The sequence below is a fragment of the Mucor mucedo genome (assembly GCF_025094135.1).
Source record: "Mucor mucedo strain NRRL 3635 chromosome Unknown EV154scaffold_68, whole genome shotgun sequence".
NCBI classification, from domain to species: Eukaryota; Fungi; Mucoromycota; class Mucoromycetes; order Mucorales; family Mucoraceae; genus Mucor; species Mucor mucedo.
The window spans coordinates 103,513-128,417 of NW_026252352.1; the positions used below are offsets into that span (position 1 = coordinate 103,513).

Sequence of the window (24,905 nt, forward strand, 5' to 3'; positions counted from 1 at the left end):
TTACTTATTAGTGAACACAAGCTAAAGTTTTCTAATGAAAGTTTTGGTTCAAGATGACATAACTTTTTTTTTTCTTTCTCTGGCGATATGTATACTTGAGTAGTAAATTCGTAGTATGACAGGACTTATGTTCACCTCTCACGGTTTAATATGTTTTACAGAAATGATACCGTTTTGTGAGAGGCATGTATGGCGACGGAGAGCTCAAAAAATGTATTGAAGTAGTAGCATTTTCTGAACTTCAGGCACTCAAAAAAATCTGTCCAATGAAATCCTAAAGTGAGCCTCTCGCCACATAAATCTGAGATTGAAACGAAAAGAATATTGAGCCAGCTCTGATTATGAAGGAACCCTAGTTCTCCTTCTTTACCGACATGTCAACAACTGCCAAAGCAACATTAGCTGCCTCCATCTTGTTTTGCTGTGCTTCAGTTGCAGGTGTGCATTATATCCAAAACGAAGAGAAGGCTGTAAGTGCAAAGCAGTAAATAATAGAATAATAAAAGGACTCACAGAGGCATACTGTAGAATTTGAGAGCTGGTGTATTGCGTGATGATGAAAGAAGAAAGAAGAAGGAACAGCAACAATTAAATATGCGAGAATTAAAAGAACAAACTGAATTACATGAAGCCTTGTTAAAGACCCAGCAAGTTACTAGTTTACCATCCAGCGAGCCCGCAGAAGAAGAAAAATAATGATAATAAAAACACAGGATTTTTATTTTAACAATTAAAAAAAAAAAAAAAATCAAATCAAGTCAAATTGATTTAAGCGCTTTCGTCCTTTTGGAAGACATAGGTCAAATGACACTTACCACAGTATTGACGGTCACTGTGCTTGGCCATGAAGACACCAGCACCACAGGTGGCGTTAGGACATTCACGACGGAGACGGGTAATCTTACCAGACTCATCGACCTTGTAGAACTTCAAGATGGCCATCTTGACCTTGGTACGCTTATGCTTAATCTTCTTGGGAGTAGTATAGGTCTTCTTCTTTCTCTTCTTACCACCACCCAATAATTCGGCATTCAAGTTCAAGGTATTGTTATCACAGATACCGTAGACAGAAAGCTCACCGTCAATAAGAGGCTTACCGGCAAAAGACAAGAGTTGAGAGTTAACAGGGAGACCCTCACGTTCTTGAATCATGGACTTGACAGCAGCAACAGAGGAGTTGGCGGCAACATCGAGGGTAAGGGTGTTACCCTCAAGGGACTTGACAAAGACTTGCATGTTTAAAAAATGTATTCAGATAACTCGATTATTTTTCAACGATTAAAATTTAATTCTAGTGCAGAAAAAGAATCTATTGTCATAGAAAACAGGTTAATCGCAATGCTCCCCCCCTTCATTTTAGTTTTAGCTGTACACATGCCTTCCTCACTATCTGTTAAAATGAAAAACTGGGAAGGTTTCAACGATTAGCAAACTTGCCGCTGGTTTATATCTTTCTGATTGAAAAAATTTTCATTGGCTGGCAGCCAACGATGACGCGCAATGTCACGTGACCGACTTCTCATGTTGACAAAAAAAAAAAAAAAAAAAAGTACACATAACACTCACTGGTCCATAGAAGTGAAATAATAATAAAAAAAAAATATGCCAGCAGGTAAAGAAAAAGTAGAATAAATAAAACTGATTTTGCACTTATTTGAAAGGAAAAAAAGATGATATAATACCAATATTGAAATACAGGTTACGCCAACAGTTTATCACATAAAAGAGATCACGCGCCAAAAAGAAAAAGATCTAGAAGTAGAAGTGGAGGAGTGGATGGCAAAGACGATTTAAATTATGTTGATGAGGACAGTGATTTATCTTCTGGAGATGATGGAGTTAATACGAGCGATATTGATTTTCATGCCCAATTGAATGATGGACAACATCATACTAGAAAGCGAGGTAGACCAAAGTCACATCAATCATCAAGAGAAGAACGTGGTAAATCTGCTTCGGCTGCCTCTTCGATATCATTAGCTGGGCCTTACACACCTCCCTCCAATCCCAGTGGTTATGTCAGTGACTATGATGAAACTGGCGAAACCAAGGTCGACAAGTATGGTAGATTATTAGGAGGCAAGTTAATTTATATACATATATATATATTATTATGTGCTGCTGCTAACTAACAAGGTCAATTTATTACAGGTCGTGAATATCGTGTTCCTACCTTTAAATTGCCTACTCGAGATGAAACACTATTCATGTTCTCTAAGGATCCAGCAGCATTATTAGGATTTCGTGATAGCTTTGTGTTTTTAAAAAAGAATGTAAAGCTTTTAAAGGTTCATATTGATAATGTCGAGAAGGGTTTCTTGGTGGACTCGAATTTATTACGATCGACATTTCGTACACGTGAAATATCAGTTGTTACAGCCAGATCCGTATTCAAACAATTTGGACATCGCATTGTTCGAAAGGGACGTAAAGGTAGAGATGACTATCATTATACAGAAGAAGCAGATGAAGGAGAAGAAGAACAATCTGAAGAGGAACCTGTTATAAAGGAAGTAGTTGAAAAACCAGTGCCTGCCTCCACTTTTCTACCTCAACCAGTACTTGTGGGTAAAAACAATTTGGCTCATAAATTAACAGCGCAAGATACAATTGTCAATGATTTAAACTGGATGCACAATGCAGCTGTTTCTGCCCGACAATTTAATACTTCGCTATTTTCTTATCGTCGTTCCAATCCAACCAATTATGATTTACTAACCAACGTATATCAAATACCTGAAAATAAGCAAACCCTTCGTGATACTGGATTAACGATGCCTGAGAAGAAGGATTTTAATGAAGCTGATACCCTTGAAAATACTGGTTTAATAATGGATAAATACGAATTGGATAACATCCGTTAATTCTATACATCTTTTTTTTATTATTATTATTACTATATTTACTCTTTTTCATTCTTTTTTTTTGCTTTTTTTTTTTTATCACTACAATCCCAATGTTTTTCTAGCATTTTCACGAACAATTTCATTATAACGTTCACGATCTGTTCTCCAAATTTTCTACACATTTAAAAATAAAATTAAACATCTTTTTCACATGCCAAATAAACAAACACTTACACATGCATCAATATTGGCTCCACTTTCATCATTGGGTTCTAATAGAACATATAGAGTTTTAGATCATCATCACAATAAAACAAATCAAGCCAATCATTACCTGCCAACATACTGACAACACTCAACAGAATCTTTTCGACACTTTGAACGGGACTCCATCTCTCTGAACTACTTTCGTACATGTTGGGATCATCTCCAGGAGGATGCAAGATGGAAATACAGACAGTTCCGTTTTGATATACGTTAGGGTGAAAGAAATCACAAGTGAACTTCATACTGGGTGGGCTCAAAGGGTAATCCTTGGGGAATGTCAAGGTTGCTGGAAATAATCCACCTTCAAAAGGTGTGCCTTCAGGTCCACTAAATACAACTGTTTAGTTACAAATCAGATTAACTTTACATTTAAAGAAACATACGCAATAAGTGCTTCCCATTCGAAAAAGTTATTCTCATCGACAGGTCCTATATAATTAAACTATAAATTAATTCCTTGATCGTGACGAATGGCGTCGAAATCAATATACCAGCAGTAATTCCTTCTGGAGCATTCAACGTCAATTCTGCAATGCATTAATAAAATTTGAATTTAGTCAATCTTGCCACATCTCACTATCAATTTAATTATACCTCGGTATTCCGTCATGAGACGCTTTAAGGCTGTTGAGCCAGCAGTTCGATTATTGTACATTTGTGATGCAGAGAGAAAGAAAATAAAAACAAAGAATAAAATAACAAAGGGGGGCACGATATTTTTAGTTGTTGCATTTTCATTGGTTAGATCAACGCCAATGCCGTCCAAAAAGTGACATTCATTGGGGGGTGACACTCAGTGGGGGGGTATCTTTCTTCTCCCGTCTAGTAAGAAGATGAAGGAATGCTTGTGGGACCTCCATGGTGGCGGTATCTCCTGCGATAAGGAATACGATCTAACCTTTTTATACATTTTATGTGATCACACTTGGATAAATGAATACATATTGGTCCCTCCCTGCAATAGAAGATTTTTTTTTTTGGAAGTATGGAAGCTTTTAGTACTACTCAGTTTAATGGGTATATTCTGCAAATTTGATAAGAAGTATTTTATTGTCCTACTTTGTCATATTAGTATCAAGCTAATTGCGACTCGTTACCATAGTAGCCACTGTAAAGCAACCTCATGGTAATACATGCAAACGTCGTCTGTCTGTTTGTCGTATCTTCAGAACCGATTAATTTCAAAGATATCAATACAACCCGATCAAACATTCTTTCATTAAAACCCCTGGCTTGAAGAAAAAGTGTATATAAGCAGTAACTTTTTGCGAAAACTTGAACAAAAAATTATCATCTTCTCATTTTATCTTTACAATCTTATTCAATATGGCTTATATCAAGAACATCGTTATGGTTTTAGTTGCTGCTTTGTGCTCTTCTCTTCTCATTGTACAGGTCTCTGCTGGTCCCGCTGGAGGTAGCTGCGACGATGGTTTCGATTTTGATTTCGGTAGCGGTACTTGTGTCTTGGCCGACTAAAAAAGAAGGTGCTCTTTTTCACTTGCTACATAACAGCTTACCTTTTGGTTTCATACACATCTTAACAACTTTTTTCTCATACAAATCATCATCTTTTCTCATACAAACTATCATCTTTTCTCATACAAATCATATCTTTTTCCTCATCATTTCGATCAATCATCCTCATAAATAAATTGCATCTTTTCCCATAATATACTCAACTACGATTTATATATATATATATATATATATTGTAACAAATATAGCGCTTTCTAACTTGGGTAATCTTGATTTTACTTTAGGGTCACACTTCAATCTTTACAACCAAAAGAATTTATCGTATTATTAAGTGCATAGGCATAATTTATGTTTAATAAACTTATTATACCGTACTAGGCACCCTGAATACTTAATGTAGAGAAAAACCGCATTAAAGTTATGGTTTAAAAAAAGATTATGAGAAAGTATCGTTAGATTTTAAACTATATTCATCTATCCTTTTTTTTAAAAAAGAAAAGATATTTGTTCAAATTTAGTGTCTCAGCGTCAATGTCAGTGATATGTCCCTGAAATATTGACAGAATTTGGAATGAAATCTTATGCAATCGTTTCCTTGAATCCCAAGGGGACAGGATCGGTGATGAATTAATTTCAATTATAAAAATCCCGATGCTAGTGGGAACGGTTCATGACGTTTCTGTATTTGACGAAAATCGTTAATTTAAGCCAAAAAAAGAAAAAAGTGATCAGTACAAGCGAGCTTGATTTGCCACCGGTTTTAGTTCCTGCATGATCTCAGAGAACTAAGCTAACGCATGTAAATGCATACACGGGGGTAGTAAAAAAAAATATGAGCATATTCTCCCTCACAGGTAGGGGGTTTTTATATGGAATGAGCTGTCAAAGAAAAGATTAGCAATATTATGGGTCTATTATAAATGTGTAAACCCGATTGAAGATCAGATGTGCCTTTTGTTTATACAATAATTGGTAATATAATAAATTACTGAATTTGACCCTAACTAGGAAAAATATTGCAGCGCTGACTTTGTATAAATCCGTAGGACATGGAACACACATCTTATTGACAAATCGTGGGTCAGGAACCCGTTAATACATGGCATTACTAACTAAAGGAAAAAGAAAGACTAACTATGATCAAAAATAGTGTGGCGGTGAACTCCTCGATAACTAACAAGACCCTTTTTCTTTCATGCATGTACTAGATTTTTCAGTACTTTTAATAGGCTGAGTTTTTTTTTTTTACTGATTTTCGCCAAAAATAGTACAGTGCCCTCATACTCAAATGGAGTACCCTTGGAGCATCAGTTGAGTAATATACTAAACATGCTTAAGTTTGAGCAATATTTTTTTCCACCTAACTGTAGATTGACTGGAAGTCCTCTACGAGAACTTATTGACTTCATCATCTCAAAAGACGGGTGTTTACTATTGGTGCACTTTGTATTTATAATCCTGCGATTTTAAAAAAAAACCCTTTTTACATCTATGTATATATATAGCCAAAGTGGACATAGTCCTAGCTTAGAATCGGGTACCTCAAACAAGTAATGACACCATAAATTCTGAACTTTTCGATCGTGGTGCGTTTTTATGCCAGTTGGTCTAGAACTCACATCAGGTTTTTTACTTGTGGGTATGAAACATCTTTTAATCAATCTGGCATACTTTAATTGAGCATCGTACGTAGTTTGCTTAAGCATTCTCTTTGAAATGAGTTAGGGATATCTATAGACTGACGATGTAGCTTTTCTAGACATATGAACATGTCATCAGTTTACGACGAAAAGAACTTAACGAATACAAGTACATAATACGATGGTAAATAGAATAGCTATATCAATAGTATGAATATACAACGCTTAAAATGTTTTGTTCATACGTCAGCTTGGCTTGAATTTTAATGGATAATTCTCGAATACTTCTAATTATTTTTATCAAAAAAATAAAATCTTTTACAGGTGATAGCAGTTAGTTTTAAAAATCATGTTCCAGTATTCGCAAGTAATGCTGAATTATCGGAGGTGTTAGCAAATCATCTCATCCTGACATAATGAGTTTTTGTTTTATCATTTTTATCACATGACCCTCTCCCGCAATCTTTTTTTAAAACATTCTTTTGCGTCCAAATCTTTTGCATGTACAGTAGTGTACTCGAAGAGTCACGTTTGGACGTTTCTGCCTCCCGAAATGCGTGCACTTTGGCTGTCCCTAAGGAAAATTTAGCTTATCAGGTCGCGCACTTTCATTAAATGACGACGTAAGTTTGTTGTATCTTTTACTTTTCTAGAGCAAACATGACAGTAGTGTTGTAATTCAACACTACTGTCATGTTTGCTCTAGAAAAATAAAAAATGTATTAGACCTACGGCGCCATTTACTAAAAACAATGCCAACTCTTCCAGGAAACGGCCTTTTTTTATCGAATGTAAGTGTTTTAACCAGCAAACGTATTGTCACATTTTTATCCGCAAATTATCAAAGTGCGTCTAACACTCCCAATATTCCAGATTATTATGATCAAAGCTGTTGTTGGGCGGTTGAAGGTTTGTTTCAACCGCCGCGTTGATTATTAAGTAAATGTTAAATAGCGTAGTTTTTACCCATTTAAAAAAATAAAACCAACAGCCATTCACAGTTCGTGCGTCTGAGACAGAAGCATCCTCCCCCTTCAAATATAGCATCCATAGAAAACGCAATCATGTTCTCCGTCTCAAAATATCTACATATAGCAATAGTATAAATGTATCCTTTTGTCGACTCATGTAATTTGGATATTGGGTTAAATAAATAAAAAGGCTCATGAATATTTATAAAAATGAATAAAATTTCTCCAAAAGAGTATCTAGCTTTGGATTTTATAGGACTAATAGAGTGCATCTGCTTTTCAGTAGTTCCTAACGTGTTTTGTGACATTTTTGAGCATTCATCTCCGACTAGTACAAGTAATATAAAAGGAAATTTATTCATAGCCAGATTTTTTTATGTGGGGGGGATTTTTTATTTTTTTTTGAAGAAAATTTTTCAGTGGAAGTAATATTGGGCCTCCGGCTGCGATTTCATAGGCCGGCTCTAAACAGCTTCAGATCAATATTTCAAGCCTTTCAATAGATATACTAATTTTAAAAAGGGTCACGCATCTTAAGAATATACTTTATAATATATATTCTAATTTACAAGTGGTTCTACTTAGTACATAAAAAATGTTTAAACTTTTTTACCCTTTTTCAGGGTTGATGACATTGAGCCTCCGGCTATGATTTCATAGGCTGTCTCTTAACAACTTCAGATCAATATTTCGAACCTTTCACTAGATATATTAATTTTAAAAAGGGTCACGCGTCTTAAGAATAAAGTTCATAATATATGTTCTAAATTACAAGTAGTTCTACTTAGTACATAAAAAAGGTTTAAACTTTTCTATCTTCTTTTCAGTGTAAGTAATATTGAGCCTCCGGCTGTGATTTCATAGGCCGTCTCTACAACAACTTCAGATCAATATTTCAAGCCTTTCAAATGATAAATTAATTTTAAAAAGGGTCACGTATCTTAAGAATATACTTTATAATATATATTCAAAATTACAAGTGGTTCCACTTATTACATAAAAAAGGTTTAAACTTTTTTACCCTTTTTCAAGGTTGATGATATTGAGCCTCCGGCTGCGATTTCATAGGCTGTCTCTAAACAACTTCAAATCAATATTTCAAGCCTTTCAATAGATATACTAATTTTAAAAAGGGTCACGCATCTTAAGAATATACTTTATAATATATATTCTAATTTACAAGTGGTTCTACTTAGTACATAAAAAATGTTTAAACTTTTTTACCCTTTTTCAGGGTTGATGACATTGAGCCTCCGGCTATGATTTCATAGGCCGTCTCTTAACAACTTCAGATCAATATTTCGAACCTTTCACTAGATATATTAATTTTAAAAAGGGTCACGCATCTTAAGAATAAAGTTCATAATATATGTTCTAAATTACAAGTAATTCTACTTAGTACATAAAAAGGTTTAAACTTTTTTATCTTCTTTTCAGTGTAAGTAATATTGAGCCTCCGGCTGCGATTTCATAGGCCGGCTTTGAGCAACTTCAGATCAATATTTCAAGCCTTTCAATAAATAAATTAATTTTAAAAAGGGTCACGTATCTTAAGAATAAAGTTCATAATATGTATTCTAAATTACAAGTGGTTCTACTTAGTACATAAAAAATGTTTAAACTTTCTTACCCTTTTTCAGGGTTGGTGATATTGAGCCTCCGGCTGTGATTTCATAGGCCGTCTCTACAACAACTTCAGATCAATATTTCAAGCCTTTCAATTGATAAATTAATTTTAAAAAGGGTCACGCATCTTAAGAATATACTTTATAATATATATTCAAAATTACAAGTGGTTCTACTTAGTACATAAAAAAGGTTTAAACTTTTTTATCCTTTTTCAGGGTTTGTGATATTAAGCCTCCGGCTGCGACTTCATAGGCTGTCTCTAAACAACTTCAAATCAATATTTCCAATCTTTCAATAGATAAATTATTTTTAAAAAGGGTCACGCATCTTAAGAATATTTGTTTTAATGTATATTTTAAAATTCAAGTAGTTCTAATAAGTACACAAAAAAGGTTGAAGTTATTTCAAGCCATGGCTAACGATTATATAGTCTGTGCGCGGTTTTTTAAATCGTGAGCACAAACAGTGGGTTATTTCAAAATCCGACCACGGCTAATGATATTAGCGGCAGGTTATTATTGGCTCTAAAACCCTTTTGTACAGGTTGTGACATTTTTTCCCCGCCCCCACCTAAAAAAAAAATGTTGAATCCAGAATCTGTTATGTTTTTTAATTTAATATATGTAGATTCTCATTCTAATCAACATAAAAAACAATCCTAACCTTTCAGATGGGATATTAATTATAAAGAAAATGTGTTTTACCCATCTAAAAATTTGTCTCTGCTTAAATTTTTTTTAGGTACCACCTAAAAGCAGATGCACTCTACTTTGAAAAGACCTCTTGATATACATAGTTGGAACAGTATTCTGATCTTTAGAATTGTCTGAAAGTGAGTGCAATATCTTCTGAGGAGGGAAGCTATCTGCAAGATATAGTTTTCGATCCAAACTTAAACAAACAAACAAAAAAATACATAGGATCTATGCGATACAGCTCATATTTGTAGCAACAGTTTCTTCAGTGCAGGTTGCCTGTCTTCTTCGACTAGTTGTTCTTTCATATTGAATTCTGCTTCAGTCATCACACATCAAACATCAAAATACTCTGGTTCATTTTTTATCCAAGACTATTTTTTACATCATAATCTATCACAAAAGAAATCTGGCTATTCTGGCACATTGTCTTGTGACGAATTACTTCCAAATAAGGCGCGATCTACATTTTGGATTCTTTTGTCAGGACAGCACCTATACAGGGAAATCAGGGATTAATTTGCAGCTGTGATTTTTTTATAAAAAAAAAACAAGAGAGAAAACTAACGAATTATATTTATGATAACACCATGACAAAACATGACACAAGGATTAAGTCAAAGGTAGTTAAGTAAACATTCAGATTATATGCAGAGAGTAGTGAGCGACTTTTATTAAATATATACGTTGTGGTTTAAGGGGATAGGTAGACAATTTTGGATTGGATGGAAAACATATTTGATATATCAAAATTTGAACATTGAAAAGCAGGTATTAACGATCACAATGCTGGTTGACACATACATTCGACAGACATTCAACACCCCGGGTGCAAGGGTCTCCTCTTTCGCCTTTCACATAGGCATCTACCATGAAAATTGCACAACACATGAATAATACTAGGGATAAAATTGATTTTGCTATCATTTTTGCGTTTAAGAGGTGTAAAAAAAGGGTAAAAGATGGGGGGAGGAGTAGGAGAATGACCACTGTCTTTATATGCGTTTTTCTTTTTTCAGGAGAGTCCTTATGTGAGGGAACATTCTGTCTATTCTTAACGTGGCTTTTTTTTGTAAAGGCTTATATGCCATTAATCTAGAGTAACAAATTCTTCGGATTTGTGAAGACTTTAGAGTCGTTATATTATCATTATTAGTGCTGTCCCTGTCGATTGAATAAGGCCACACTAGACAGACGGAGGATAAAAGTATAGACCAAGCATGATATAATTTGAAACCCCGTTTTAGGTGATACAAGCCACCATCTTTGAAAAGTTCGGGGAGGGGGTGGTTTAAATCTTTGGGGGAAGGATTTCCATCCAATTCTATCCCGTTCTTTCACTTTCTCCTTCTTTAGTAGACACAACAAACATGGGCATTTTTGACGGATCCAGCAACGAAAACAGTTTCGAACAAGATAATTACTCACCCACATCCACTAGTTTAAATGAAGAAAACTTTGGTGACAATAGCTTTGAAAAACTTCCAGATTTTATGTCAACCGTAGCTTACGATGCTCAAAGACTTCAACCCGTTGCTTTACAAGGAGGACTCGATTTCTTACAGATTGAAGGAGAACCTACAGGAAACATGGGAGGAGGATCCTTGGCTCCTTCCAGAGGATGGTCGGATGATTTGTGTTATGGCACTGGCACTACCTATTTAGCAGGCTTGACTTTGGGTGGTGTAGTAGGTATGGCAGAAGGTTTAAAAAAGAGTGCGGGTTCACCCAATATGAAGGTGCGTCTGAACACTACCTTGAATTCTATCACTCGTCGTGGACCTGGCATTGGTAATTCATTGGGCGTCATCGCCATGGTTTATAACGGTACAACAGCCATGATTGATGCTTCGCGCGGTGAGCATGACGTCTTTAATAGTTTGGCTGGTGGCGCTGCTGCTGGTGCTTTATTCAAATCTACTGCAGGTCCTCGTGCTGCTTTGGTCTCTGCCGGTGTTTGTGCTGGTGTTGCTGGTGCCTGGTCCTTGTTGGTCTCTGCTTTCACTGACAACTAAAACAAATCTCAAATACCACACACACAACATACACTCTTGTAATATTATAGACTACCTTCTTATTCTAAACCACAATATCTTTATTCTACAAACCCTTCTCCATTTCTGTATATTTCACATGGGTCCCACCCTCCTCCTTTTGGAACTCGAATTCTTAATAAAATGTAATGCCAAAAAGCTGTATTTATTTTAAATGACCGCAACCTTAAAAAAAGTCAGAGAGAGAGCGCTAAAAAAGTCCGAGCTAAAAAGTCGGTGCTTCAAAAGGTTTTAATGCTAGTAAAGCATTGACAGGGAAAGGAACCAGGACGTGGCGTTACATATGATGCTCTTTCATAAAGCGACATGTTCTTTTTACACATAGTTAAATGGGATCTATTTGAAAATAAAAAGATAAATATTGTCAAGTGAAAAGTGTCAACACCAAGCTTTTCTGATACCTTTTTTTAACAAGCTCATTGTCAGTTGTTGTAATACAACTTCCTATTTACAAAGAACTTCATATATTAATACTTTAAAAATCTTTTGAAGAGCAGTTCTACAGGAATGCTATTGTTCTCGGCTAAGGTGTAAATTGCAAGTTTTTTTAGTCTATCGATGAAATGGCAATACTAAAGGCCACTACATTACTGGGCACGATATCCCATGAGAGCCTTTCTGTAAGCTGGAAGCAAGAAATTGAATCTAGACATCGAGGGTAGTCCCAAGCTTCTGACAGATACCCGTATGTTTGTGAGGATGGCCCTTGCTGGAATATAAGCCACTTAAAGAACAAGTTGAATTGAAAAATATTACATGCTCGAATTACAATTCGTAATCAGTGTAATGAAATATTTACATGTGTATTACGTACCCTTCACCTATCCATATCCGCCATCTTTAGCTTGAAGTCATAGCACGCACACATAGTAACAAACAATCCCTTCACAGGATACAATTCAGATTTATATGAAGCGCTATCACCTGTAACTCTACAGGCGTTCTCTCAATGATAGAAGTTCGTTGGTAATCAATCATCAGTAAATGTGGTTATTGATTTGCACTGAAAATACTTTCATCTTTAGCGGTCTTTACCTTCTTATAAAGCTCAATATACCCCAGATTTATCCGGGGTTTGTCCACGGTGTTGATCAAATTAAGCCGATCAAGAGTGTTTGATTTAGATGTAAATTGAATACGAAGGTGATGCAATTTTTATCGTCTGGCGAGGGTCCGAACAGGCGATTAGAACTGGTTTTAGGTGCTTGAAGATTTTCACGTCGTTGACGTGGTGAGCAAAGAGAAGTTGAAGATTAGCAATTTGACTCTCATTAGTGATATATTTAACGGGATCTTTAAGTATTTATCTCGTTTATATTCTTCCAATTGCTTGTAAGTTGCTTGTTCTGTTTTCCCTCATTTTACCATTTGAAGTATTTTTAGAAGTCAGCTCCATCATAAATCCATCAACGACTCAATAACCGATCTGAAGTACTGAATCTGCCAGTTCTGATGCTGGTAGTAACACAAATATCTTATTAGGAAGGTAAAGCTTGTGTGCACTTTAATGATAAAAATTATGATCACACCATAATGATATTGTTTATATATACATATAAATTGAACGTTATGATATAAAAGCCTTTCAAAGGGTAAGAAAGACTTTAGAAAAGATCACGATCATTGTAATTGTGCGTGCTTGAAAAAAGTTTATCACATTTTTTTTAAGGTGTGATCTCATATCTTTTTACTCAGCCAGCGAGATCAGAAATCGTAAAAGAATTCTTCAACAATATTATCAATATTATCAAGAAGAAACAAAAGTCCAGTCAGCGATAGGTTGTTCATACGCATGGGAAGCAGCATGGTGATCGAAGCAAGGTACTATCGACGGCCAATTTATTGACCAAAAGCAATAAAAGTTTCATTCTCAATGCACAACGACGACTGTGCTTTAAATATGGATTTATCCCATTACGAGGGCGAGTTTCTTTTTCTTGGTTATTCAAGTTTTTTTTCGGTATTTTTAATCCCGGTCTCGTTTCCCAAATGACTAGTAATAGCGTTTTTATAGTTGTTGGTGATGTTAGTCTTTATGATGGTGTTCAATTCTTCGAAAAATCAAAAATCGATGGTTAAACAATAATGTTCACCAAGTATTTGTGTTATGCAATCTTATTTGGCATTTTGTCATTACCAAAAAGACTATTCAAAAGAAAAAGAGCTTGTCGATTCATTATTGTTACGGTGGTACAAAGCAAAATTAATAGCTAAAAAAAAAGGTTTATTCTCGAATTTTTGATAAACTATAATGGCTAAAATGCTGTGATTTTAGTAAATTGACTGACAAAACAAACAACTAGACCACCCCCCCCACATTTTTTCTTCCGACATGGGAACACAATTTAACTAGTGATTTTTGTCGAACTGCCAAAAATTAGTATATGGTTTGTCATCATTGAATTAGCAATCCCACATATGTAGACCAAACATGTTTAATAAGCCATTGTTTGACAAGATAAAATGGCTGTGTATATATTATCACAAAGAAAAACTGCATTCATCATAGTGTAAAGCGTGAATTGGCTTATAGCGAGACTAGTTTCAGCGGCCAATGGGTGTGGAATGACTCATTTCTCCTAATTAATTGGATTCACTTTAGAAAACAATAAAGTTCGAAACATATATTTAATATGTGTGTATATATAATTATCTGTGGTACTTGCCTTTTGAGACCTTACTTCAAGTTGCATGCCGCACAAGGGTACCACAGATGAAGTTGTAGGACAAATGTCTTAGATGTTGTCTATAAAGGAAAGCGCAGCTTGTACACCAAAATGATATCGCACTTTTAAAAAAACAATATATATTTTTCAGCAAAGAGTGTCGCACGATTTAGGAAAATGGTGTTGCATAACAAAAAACTGCATTGTATGTAAATAAAGTGTCCTGTAAGGCAGTCATCAAATTATTTAATTGAGTAATAGTAAGACTTTATCTTGAGTTTTTGGATGCAACGCTGGATCGACCAAAGAAATATTCTGAATTGAAAGACTTTTAACTCGCTATGAACAACGCTCCTGTTAACACTCATAAAAAGTTGGCAACTCTATCATTAATAGAGGCTACAAATTCCTATTTATTCCCTTTGCTCACCATACTAAATAATGATGATCAATTATCATTAACATAGTAAATCAGAATAAATTTACAAGGATGAAACTCGGGACAGCGTTGTTTGGATGTATTAAAAAATTTGATTTAGCATTTCGCAACCGTGCGCTCAGTAGTAAAATTACACAGACAACTAATTTTATGCACACGTTAATGTGAAATCATCGATGCATCCATTTCTACCAATCCAATCGGAATGCACCAAGAGAAAAAGATTTGTAATGCTCGTACCCACCCTAAGTGAGAATCAACAGTATCAACATATGCAGCTATTCAAAATAACAAAAATGAGTAAACTTTCAAATCAAACTCATATATAACAATAACGTGCTTTTTATGGCCAATTTTATTTGTTTTAGCCTTTATGTTTTCGGTTGTATTTATCAATTATTTTTAAAACTTCAAAAAATGGCCAAAACACCAACGGTATACCTCCATGAGAGCCTTGATTAAAGAATTAGAATCTTTGTCTAGGTCATCGTGAGCTACTGGTGGTGTGATACTTAGATAGTTTCATAGTCAAGATTCTGAACAGACTATTGCTGTCATTCTGTTTCGGCATAAAAGTCTATTTTGTTAGCAGTGTTTAATCACGTCAATAAAATCTACAAGCCAAAATCGGGTCGCTTACGGGCAAAAGATCCAAAGTCGTATCCAAAAGGAAGAACGATCATTCGACACAAAAAGCAACAGGTATAAGACCTGATAAAATGACAAATTCTTGTATCTATCACCTCCTTTAGAAGATTGTAAGGTAGATAGGGACTGTTGAAAGACCACTGTAGGAGTAGCTTTGATATCAATGAACTCCAATGGAAAGCATTAACACCAATGGAAAGCATTAACACCAATGGAAAGCATTAACACCAATGGAAAGCATTACACTGTTGCTGGATAGGGCAACAAAAAAGGTATTAAAGATTCGCGTCAATTTTATAACTCTTTCAAACTCTACCATCGTATACATCATACACGTTTGGTTCACTGTGCTTTTCACAATAGCAGGAGCTGTTCGTCAGCTTCTGAATCAAGTGTCGTGCCATCGTCATTTAAGTATCTCTTTCATATGTTATTATATTATTTGATTTTTTATGAGCCACCTGGCTTTAACATTGTAGAGTACTTTAAAAAGAATAAAGAAAGTGGTTCTTATTATTCTTTGGTAAGCTTAGTCATTATTCAACCAATCGGTGTTATAACGTTTTTGCGTACATATTGTCTGTTGCAACTGCCGCCGCTCATCAAATTATAAGTTGTTAAACTCACTCTCCAACAAATATATTTTTTACCAAAATTATTCATGTCATTGGGGACCGTATGCACTGTAGAAATAATTTGCTCTCAAGAAAAAAGGAGATCATTTAGACAAAAGGTGTCATATTGAGAGCATGGGTAAGACAGGAAATTATCTTTTAGACGGAAGACAAATCTAGTAATTTCCTTTTTAATTTTTTTTTTTTTCAAATAAGATATGTTGAGTAACAACGCCACACGTTTTTCGGTAACAAGACAAGCCCATTAACTTTAAACATTTTACCGGTTTCCTCCCTGTGCGTGAAAATACCAAAGATATATCTTCCTGCCACAAAGTACATGTGCAGGGGAATACGAGTATGTGTACCGCCCAGATGTAGTTTGATCCGGCACAAAAATACTCAGCTTTTTCCTAACGGATATTCAAAACAGTGTTGCTGTGGCAGGGTTGATGATCGAGTTACAAAACCTATCTTATTTTTAGTTAAGCTCTTGTACGTATATACAAGGTTTAAAAAATACAATCTTGTAAAAGGCACTTTTTGACTAATATGTAAGCCAAACCATAAGTGGGTGCTGTATAAACAAATTGTGACGAGTTTTGTTATGATCATGCAACACAAATGACATCAAGCATCCGTCAAAAAATAATACGAAAATACTAGTTTGTTTTATTATAGAATTGTTGGGACGAAGGATAGCGATGTAATGCATAAGAACGATTCAAATGCTGCGGATGAGAGGGAATATGTCGTATTAATGGATATACGTTTCGATAGACCAAAAGGGCCAGTGGAATATTCTGATCATCGTAGTCTGGTATATTAGGAAGTGTACTAGGAGTAACGAATTGATGCATAAATTCATTCTGTGGTGTACGAAGTTTAACTTGCAATGGATTCGTGATCATTCGATAATATGTGTGTGGGAGAGAGAGAAAAGAAGAGGAAATAAATAAAAATAAAAAATAAAAAAAAAGGTCATTTTATTTACTGAAAAAGTATTAGATTTGTTGTTGCTGCTCTTGGTTACGTACTCGATCTTCCATCAAATGTAACACTTCTTGAACTTCGAATTCTTCAAAAACGGGTCCAGTAGTTGAACATTTAGCTCTCTTTTTCAATTCATGACACAGTGCATCTTGGTCAAATTTTTCGAATAATGGATGATTGGCCATACGATTCCAAACAACCGAACATGATATTAGGTCAAGGTTGGTGGGTTCTTCTAGCGGAGTGGCGTTTAATGATTGTTCTAATTCATCAAAGAAATCAATTTTACTAGGCTGTTTTTTTGTAGAAGTTATAATCGGCACGGGTGACATCGTTTCATTTAAAAATCCATGCGCGTCAAATAATTGCTCTGTTAATAATCGATCGTAAGCGTTTGAGCATACTTCCTCTTTTAAACGTTCACAAAAAGAGACACCATCCTTATCACGTATACATGCCACAGCGGAGGAAGGTATACGTGAAGGTGTTGGTGATTGCTCTCTTTTACTATCTTTTAGCTCACTCAACTCGTTTTTTAACTTTAAATTCTCTTCTTCTAGTCGAGATACTTGTATCGCATGTGCTGCTTCGATTTGCTTTATCTTATCTTGTAATTCTTGCACGTAACGTTCTTTACGCTCTCTAAAGGCTCGTTGTGCAGCTCGATTTTGTTCTTTACGACGAATGCGTTGATCGGCCGCTAATGTTACAGATGAATTGGAACCTTGTGAACTATTACTGTTTCTTCTTTCTACTTTTTCGTAATGTTTAGTCATGATTACGGAAACCACAGAAAAAAAAAAGAAGGAAATTACCTTGAGTTTTTTGCGGAGAGTCTTCTGGAGATGACCATTTACGTTTACTGTCTAATGAGACAGGACGAGGTAAGATAGGCTGTGGTGCAATAGAAGGTGCAATGGGTCTATAAGAATGTGTAGGAGTAAGGCTCATATTTTATGAAAAAAAAAAAAAGTTAAAATGTCGCAATATGAAAAACAAAAAAGAAAAATATGTGTCGAACTACTATTTTCGGAGAAGGTTTTTGCTGGAAGAAGAATAAACGTTTTTCTGTCAACCCTGCAACAAATGTCAATTTATTTATTTTTATCCCTGATTTTACAATAAGAAGGTTATAGTTTGTGCACGGTTTTTATATTTTTATTTAATTGTACAGTAAAATGATATAAAAAAAAGAAGGGATGGGGATTGTTCCAAGCGCGGGAAAATAGGTCCGGGTTGGAGAGTGAAAGGGGAAGGCTGAAAAAAAAATATGCATGCATATTGATATAATGCTAATAATATGTATAAAAGAGAAAGAAGAGAAATGACTATTGTATTGAACATGAAGCTTTTGATTTCTTTGAAGAAGAGGTCGTAATGGAACCTTCTTCCCAGGCCTGCTGAGATTCGAACCCTAACCTCATATTATAAGCGACATATGAGTTTGCCTAACCAGACATGTTAGTATTTTAAGCGAGTACAAACACACATATAAAGATGGTTACCTTGACCCATGCATCGCCAATATCGTCAGTGTATTCGTCTCCTAATCTTTTTTTAAGGGCAGTTACAAAGGCTGGACCGACTAGTTCCAAGTGATGAGGGTTTACGTTGTAAAAGTAATGTCGAGCACCTAATTCTCTCATTTGAGCAGCAAGCCATTCAGGATCTCCTTCTTCATACTCTTGTGTATTATTGATGTCTTTTTTAGAGGCATTTATATCACGAATTGTGGTTGGCATTGTCGGTGTACAACAAGGGGGCCTCGATGCAGTGGTGACACCAGGTGCTCTGGCAATGTACGAAATCATTCCAGTGAGCGCTCTCGCCTGTTGAAACACATTATCAAACAGTCTTTTTACTTCTCGATCCATATCAAACAATGCATCATAGAACGCTAATCCGAAAGCATGCGCAGATGAGATATTACGATCATCATTAGCATGTCGAATCTGCGACACACGTTCCCAGCTTGTGCGTACTAAATCAATTTGGATTTGTGTGGGTGATAAATCATTTTCGCTCGACAGTGATGACGAGGATGATAACACTGGGCATTGACTCATATCACTGCTTGGTGATAATGGTGGTGATTTATTATGTGGGAAACGATTAAAGAATTTTCGAATATTATTATTCGTTTTGCGTTGGTTATTATGTAAAGCGCTTTTATCTTTATGAATTGTGTCTGATGCCATTAAAAGAATATGAAAAGAATAGAGGAAGAGGGAAAAGAAGAAGAAACAAAAAAAAGAGTGAGAATTTATAAAGAAATAAGAAGGGGGTTTTTGAGATAAATGGGGGGTCTGTGTGCTTATAAATAATTAATTCTCCACATTTTCAGGACCATCCGTCTCAGAATAATCGTGTTACCATGTCAGGAGAAGGAATAAAAAAGTTTATTGTCATGGTTACATAAAAAACGGTTTGGTTACTACAAACAAATTGAATAACAATAAAGAGGAGGTTCACATAGTTATTTTAGAAAAGGGGAGTCGGGCCAATTACGATCACTCAATCGATCGCGGTTTATTTTTTTAATGGTTTTTGACCCCAGGCAGCATGAATGTTACTGAAAGCCTTTTTGTCTTTCACTTCTTCAAACATATCACGCCATCGACGCCTGTATTCGGATTCAGATATACCAACCAACTTGCTCAGCAAGGGGGATGATGAATCCGCAAACATTTCCATATTGTGCTTCCAAAGTGAACCAAGATCTAGACCCCATGATCCAAGGGGAATAGAAACAAGCTTTGAAGACACATCGATCAATCCAGCTGATTTCAACATATCTGGTAAATAAAGGGCCATTCTTGGTTCCATGTTCCGTTTTTCTCGAGCTGTCTGCAACACTATTTTAAAATATATAAATTACACGCTAAACATATAAGTAATCACACTTTACATTGTAATTCCCAGGCTTTGCCATTGGGTCCTAGATTAAACGTATTGTAGTCTATTTCCAGCAATTGAATATATCCGCCAGGTTTGGTTACACGAACCAATTCTTCTATCACGCGTTTCCAATCGGCAAGTGTAAACGAGGCTGTAACTAATCGTTGCTTCACAAAGTCAAACTGATCATCTGGAAATGGCAATCCTCCATCAACCACATTGGTTTGATAAAAATCGAGATTCCGTAGTAATTTACGATGTTTGGGCGGGGAAAGATCGTCATCCATTACTTCTTGTGTACAGTCGGAATCGTACGTGTCATCTACGCGGGATAGTAATACGTTACTAAAACTGCTATTGCTGTCCAATGAAAGGTCAGATTCTAACCGTGAATTTGTTTCTTGAAACTTCTTTGGTAAGTTCGGATGTATTGGTGTGAACAGACTCGAGTTATTTTTATGCCCAAATACGTCTTTCTCATCTGTAGTGATTTCTTCGAAATCTGCTGGTAGTAGATCTGCAACATCAATCACTGTAAATTGGGACTGTGGAAAATCGATAGCCATATCCATTATATGATGACCACTCTAAAAATGGGATTTGCGTAACATTGGATTGTTCAGTCTTTTTTTTTTTTGGTTTTGTATACACACATTTTAGGGTTTTCCCACTCACCCAAATCCCAGGTCCATATCTACACAAAAGAAAGGAAAATTAACACCAATTGTTTAAATATGCAAGTATTTTATAAGTTTACCCTACGCTTAAAACTTGAATCCCGCTTTTCAGCTTTCTTTCTACAGGGGCAAGCACAGTCCTATCATATAAATATTTAATTTACTTGATCTGCCTACTACTTTTGAAAGCTTAGTTACCCTTTAAATGCCCAGCGAATAATGAATGAAAGGACTCTTATTCTGTCCAACTCTAATTGATCGTTCGGTAAAATGCCTGTGCCTATAGAACCATCCTTTTTTTTTGGTTTTAGTATCAGCATGTATTTGTTTGATCCTTTAGAAAACCGATTCTTTACCTCTGTGACATAGTTCAGGTATCGACGGCCTTTGAACCATCGAAACGCGCCACGCGGGCCTGTTCCAACCAACACTGTCTCTTCCTCTGTTGTAATATTATCTTCGTTTTGTACTGTCACTTTTACAAAAGCCTTTTTGACTGCCTGAGCTGGCGCTTCTTTGTGTGTGGACTTTTGTTTATGTGCTGCTTTTTTTTTGGTTGGTCTAAGATGTTTAGGTACTTTTTTGGGTGAAAGTTGATGCTTTAAATTGGAATAGTTTGAGCCCATTGTTACATTCGCTAAAGATAATCAAAAAGGGAAAAAAAAGGATAAGCAGCTCAATCTATCACTTTATTAAGTCAAGAATAAATCCCGTCGGGGATTCTTGTGTCTACGAAAATTTAATTTAAGCTTAACCTTCGGTCTTCTTCCTTTTAATAGTAGGTTCCTCGCCACATCTGTCTTTTAATTTTATATGGTTTATTTAATAGATAACAATCATCACATCAAATGTTAGTTATTCTACAAACATCAGTATACTCTCAGAGCATTTATGCCTCCCTATTCTTCTTCCTGGACCAGACTAAGACACGTGGTAGATTCAAGTTTTTGGAAGCAGTAAAAAAAAAAAAAAAAAAAAAGATCTATAACATGACAGTACATAATATTCGGACCAGGACAAATTGCTGCACCCAACAGCGGACTTGTACCACATTTCCGGTCCTCTTCTCTCCTCAACCTGTCTAACTTGAACCCTTTGTCGATCTCCCCTTACTTTTGTAGATATATTCTATTTCATCTCTTTAATAAGTTTAAACCAAACTGATTTGTACTCTTTATTCAGTTCAGATATTTTTGGAATAAGATAAATTTCGCCTTTTACAGACTATTTTTCTCATATGCTGTATCATGTAGTCTATTTTTAAAGAACCAAAAAATCCATATTTGTCTTACGTCCGACTTTCTTTTTCCGTCCTATTGATCGACAGACAAAAAATAAATCAGCCGATATTTTCGCTTGATCAACTTTAACAAACCTATGGTACATGGTTTGTTTATTTCTTTCTTTCAAAAGAAAAAAAAAAAAAAACGAGCAAAAAATAAGTCAAAGCCTCTTTTTTGATTATATGCACACAATGATCCGCGCTAGTAGCCATTGCCCGTGCTATTTACCTCGTGATAAAAAAAAGGTAGTCTACTTGCTTTAAAATACCTGTTAGTTTGCTAGTCAACTATTTTTTTTTTTTTTTTTTTTTTTGTAAAAAAAGGGTTTTATGCGTTGTCTAATCGACTAATCTCAATGTCTTTAATTAAGGCCATAATATTAACACGCATACATTATGTGTCTTTGATCCAATGAATACAATCAAATTTGAGCATATCTAGACTTTTACAGGCAAAAAGAACAATCATATATTTGGTTGTTTAAAACCCAGATAAATATATACCCTCAATTTATCACCTTGACAATGACTCTCTGTTCATTGTCCCAAGCTGATTATAATACAAAATAAAATCTACCCAACCATAATTTAAAAGGCTGAGTGTTTGCTAAAGACACGTTTTTTTTAAGTAACTCTGGACACAAAATACATATTTTCTTCTTTAGTGACCGCAGCACAGTTTTTTCTTTGCAGTCTGCTGTCTATGGCATCTGTCTTACTGTGTTCATAATAAACCACAGGCAGTGGTACTTTGTAAGATTTTCTTTTTCTATTTCAGGTGTGGTATGAGAATTATTTATTGAAGAAAAAAGATAAATTAACATCGGATTTACAAGGTTGTTTATTTTAGTGAAAAGACATTTCCGTCATGATTATATAGCTCTGCAATCGATTGATTTATATATTAAATCACTTTAAATGGCATAAATATATATGGCTGAGCCTAGATAAGACATTATAGCTTTTTTAGGGAATAATGGTGAGTATGCAAAGATTATTCATGCTACAGTCCAGAGCTATTACATGTAAAATTGCTATTCTTTTTAACCTCTTTCATGCCTGAGAAGCCTATGTCGAAGTATCTGTTCGCAGCTCAAACTAGGCTACCGACTTTAAGCTGACTATTGTCATTAAGCCAATTTCACTGCCACTTCTCGTATGACTCAAAGTGTGAAGAAGCCGTAAATCTTCTTTAGGTTTCCCTCGTACCGAGGTATTACAAGGGAGAACAAATTTGACTTAATAGAAATGACCATTGTTGTAGTAACAAAAAACATGAGATAACAGAACGTTCTTACAGTCCCCTGGAGTTCTATTACGGCCAACAATATAAATTATTGTCTATCTAATTCATAATGAATTCTTTTAATGCAGCTATTTCTGCGTATCAATTGATTATTCCTGAAAGTAGAGGCTGTGGGAAATCACAGTGAAATGTTTAAAAACTATGGCGGAAAGCTTGGTGTAACTGATTTAGTGCAAAACGTTTAATCAAGGGAAAAAAAATTGGGTGGTGGATATGTTATCTACTGGATATAAAGTGTAGCAGGAGCATTACAGGTTCTGATATAAATGGTGTTCTTTGATTTCTTCCCACTCTTAAAGCATCCTGATTTGTGATTGTCCTTGGTGTTTTCAAACAATAACGAACCAAACGCACTGTTATCCATAATAACTGTTACAAGTCCGTTTTTGGACCTGATATCAAAATTTCCAGAGAATTTGCTTGATAAATAAACATTGACTGCTGCCTTGGTTGTCTCGATCTCAATTTTTGCTGAGCTACTCGTGATATCTTGAATGGAAACATCGACTGGGGCTTTGTATGCTTTGATAGACATATGTGATGCCAATGAAATACGATTCAAGATAATAGGCGCATGTTTGGTATTGATCAATAATTTCTTTACTGTGATTTGGCTGCTTATTTGTAATGGTTTATAACTTGCTTCAATTGTGAGATTATCCGCAATGACGGATGAACCTAGAACGGAAAAAAACCCGTGATTTGTTTTAACCTTGATATCTTTGGCCGCAACCATGTGGCCATCAATAGTAATATCTCCTTTTGTTGTCTCCAACTCTATAGATCCGTTTGATACCAAAGATCCATGAACTGTTATACACCCATTCTTGTTTGAAAGATGACATTTACGACCAGACCAGCTTTCGTTCAGTTCAAGCATTCGGCTGGACTGATTAATAGAAAGTTTACCTTTATCTTTGGATGTAGGTTTTCGAACTTCTTCTAGGTACATATTTATTTTTTGGGGTCCATTCATAGCATGAGTCACTATATTGTTTACGTGTACAACGTTGCTTACAGCTGTAAAAGACGCAGATGTCATGGCTGATACACCGGCAGATGAGTAATCAGATGTCCTTATAAAATTTACATTATTATTCGCAACAATCGGGGGTAGGCTAGAGGTCGATGTTCTATTGTTAACATATAATGTGGTGTTGGTGGTATCTGACTGCGGTCTATTGGGTAATGGTGGCGGTACGCTTTGATAGGTACTATGTGTATATGTTGGCCCACTGGGAAAGTGGGGGTTATAGGATGGAATAGCAGTGTATGGAGGAGGTGAATCGCTATTAATAAATAAATAAAAAAAGTTAAGAAAAGCTTAGCAAGATATAACGGCAAGCTTACTGGGTTTTTGGGTGTTCCATAACTTTTTTTATTATTCTTTTATACAAAGAAAAAGAAAAAAAGGGATTGCATGGTTAAGTGTCAAAGTAGAAATATTAACGAATTCTATGAGAACTTACAAATTTTACAGGATTTAAATATTACGAAGAGTGAAAGAAGGAGAAAAAAAAGAAGGAAAACGAATCGAAAGAGTTTCTTTAAACCCAGTTGGATGATTTATGCCAAGGCAAATAAAGCTGTACATCGTAGTCTGGGTTAAAGACGTAGGACAAACGTAGAGTGATCAAGTGGTTCCTTTCTTTATTTATACATTTCATCGGAATTTTTTAGCTTTTTGTTTGACGGATGCGCAAAGTTTATTGTGCTCATGCCATGTATGTTCCCCTTATGCGAATTGCGTTTTTTGCTATGTGTCCATATATGTGTGTGTAATGGTCCCGTCATGCCATCC

At 35.4% G+C, this 24,905-nt stretch overlaps 10 protein-coding genes across 10 annotated transcripts; 4 read left to right on the plus strand and 6 right to left on the minus strand.

Annotated features, from left to right (window-relative positions):
• Positions 1–368: 368 nt before the first annotated feature.
• On the plus strand, positions 369–773 carry EV154DRAFT_544466 (uncharacterized protein). The gene is made up of 2 exons (XM_051604601.1): positions 369–470; positions 529–773. The coding sequence occupies exons 1-2, from the start codon at positions 375–377 to the stop codon at positions 694–696; spliced, it is 264 nt and encodes an 87-aa protein (XP_051455997.1). The 5' UTR covers positions 369–374; the 3' UTR covers positions 697–773.
• Positions 703–1,549, minus strand: EV154DRAFT_514216 (ribosomal protein S27a-domain-containing protein). Its single transcript, XM_051602100.1, has 2 exons — positions 1,379–1,549; positions 703–1,309 (listed from the first exon to the last, which is right to left on the minus strand). The coding sequence occupies exon 2, from the start codon at positions 1,234–1,236 to the stop codon at positions 769–771; it is 468 nt and encodes a 155-aa protein (XP_051455998.1). The 5' UTR covers positions 1,237–1,309; positions 1,379–1,549; the 3' UTR covers positions 703–768.
• EV154DRAFT_274331 (chromatin remodelling complex Rsc7/Swp82 subunit-domain-containing protein) lies at positions 1,426–3,032 on the plus strand. Its single transcript, XM_051594720.1, has 3 exons — positions 1,426–1,612; positions 1,699–2,079; positions 2,152–3,032. The coding sequence occupies exons 1-3, from the start codon at positions 1,603–1,605 to the stop codon at positions 2,862–2,864; spliced, it is 1,104 nt and encodes a 367-aa protein (XP_051455999.1). The 5' UTR covers positions 1,426–1,602; the 3' UTR covers positions 2,865–3,032.
• EV154DRAFT_538809 (ubiquitin-conjugating enzyme E2) lies at positions 2,946–3,723 on the minus strand (the record flags this gene model as incomplete). The annotated part of the gene is made up of 6 exons (XM_051604303.1): positions 2,946–3,020; positions 3,081–3,118; positions 3,181–3,440; positions 3,497–3,542; positions 3,605–3,640; positions 3,708–3,723. The coding sequence occupies 6 exons, from the start codon at positions 3,721–3,723 to the stop codon at positions 2,946–2,948; spliced, it is 471 nt and encodes a 156-aa protein (XP_051456000.1).
• Positions 3,724–10,762: 7,039 nt separating this feature from the next.
• On the plus strand, positions 10,763–11,887 carry EV154DRAFT_514224 (Tim17/Tim22/Tim23/Pmp24 family-domain-containing protein). Its single transcript, XM_051602101.1, has one exon. The coding sequence runs from the start codon at positions 10,898–10,900 to the stop codon at positions 11,540–11,542; it is 645 nt and encodes a 214-aa protein (XP_051456001.1). The 5' UTR covers positions 10,763–10,897; the 3' UTR covers positions 11,543–11,887.
• A 3,652-nt stretch (positions 11,888–15,539) lies between these two features.
• EV154DRAFT_514227 (uncharacterized protein) lies at positions 15,540–16,130 on the plus strand. Its single transcript, XM_051602102.1, has 2 exons — positions 15,540–15,585; positions 15,651–16,130. The coding sequence occupies exons 1-2, from the start codon at positions 15,565–15,567 to the stop codon at positions 15,945–15,947; spliced, it is 318 nt and encodes a 105-aa protein (XP_051456002.1). The 5' UTR covers positions 15,540–15,564; the 3' UTR covers positions 15,948–16,130.
• A 780-nt stretch (positions 16,131–16,910) lies between these two features.
• On the minus strand, positions 16,911–17,779 carry EV154DRAFT_514231 (uncharacterized protein). Its single transcript, XM_051602104.1, has one exon. It carries the CDS (start codon positions 17,715–17,717, stop codon positions 16,953–16,955), a length of 765 nt encoding a protein of 254 aa, XP_051456003.1. The 5' UTR covers positions 17,718–17,779; the 3' UTR covers positions 16,911–16,952.
• A 298-nt stretch (positions 17,780–18,077) lies between these two features.
• Positions 18,078–19,217, minus strand: EV154DRAFT_514234 (uncharacterized protein). The gene is made up of 2 exons (XM_051602105.1): positions 18,449–19,217; positions 18,078–18,391 (listed from the first exon to the last, which is right to left on the minus strand). The coding sequence occupies exons 1-2, from the start codon at positions 19,137–19,139 to the stop codon at positions 18,270–18,272; spliced, it is 813 nt and encodes a 270-aa protein (XP_051456004.1). The 5' UTR covers positions 19,140–19,217; the 3' UTR covers positions 18,078–18,269.
• A 38-nt stretch (positions 19,218–19,255) lies between these two features.
• On the minus strand, positions 19,256–21,226 carry EV154DRAFT_514238 (uncharacterized protein). The gene is made up of 6 exons (XM_051602106.1): positions 20,873–21,226; positions 20,715–20,809; positions 20,597–20,656; positions 20,515–20,533; positions 19,850–20,426; positions 19,256–19,796 (listed from the first exon to the last, which is right to left on the minus strand). Exons 1-6 carry the CDS (start codon positions 21,140–21,142, stop codon positions 19,471–19,473), a joined length of 1,347 nt encoding a protein of 448 aa, XP_051456005.1. The 5' UTR covers positions 21,143–21,226; the 3' UTR covers positions 19,256–19,470.
• Positions 21,227–23,020: 1,794 nt separating this feature from the next.
• EV154DRAFT_274459 (uncharacterized protein) lies at positions 23,021–24,597 on the minus strand. Its single transcript, XM_051594721.1, has 2 exons — positions 24,574–24,597; positions 23,021–24,393 (listed from the first exon to the last, which is right to left on the minus strand). The coding sequence occupies exon 2, from the start codon at positions 24,144–24,146 to the stop codon at positions 23,325–23,327; it is 822 nt and encodes a 273-aa protein (XP_051456006.1). The 5' UTR covers positions 24,147–24,393; positions 24,574–24,597; the 3' UTR covers positions 23,021–23,324.
• Positions 24,598–24,905: the final 308 nt, after the last annotated feature.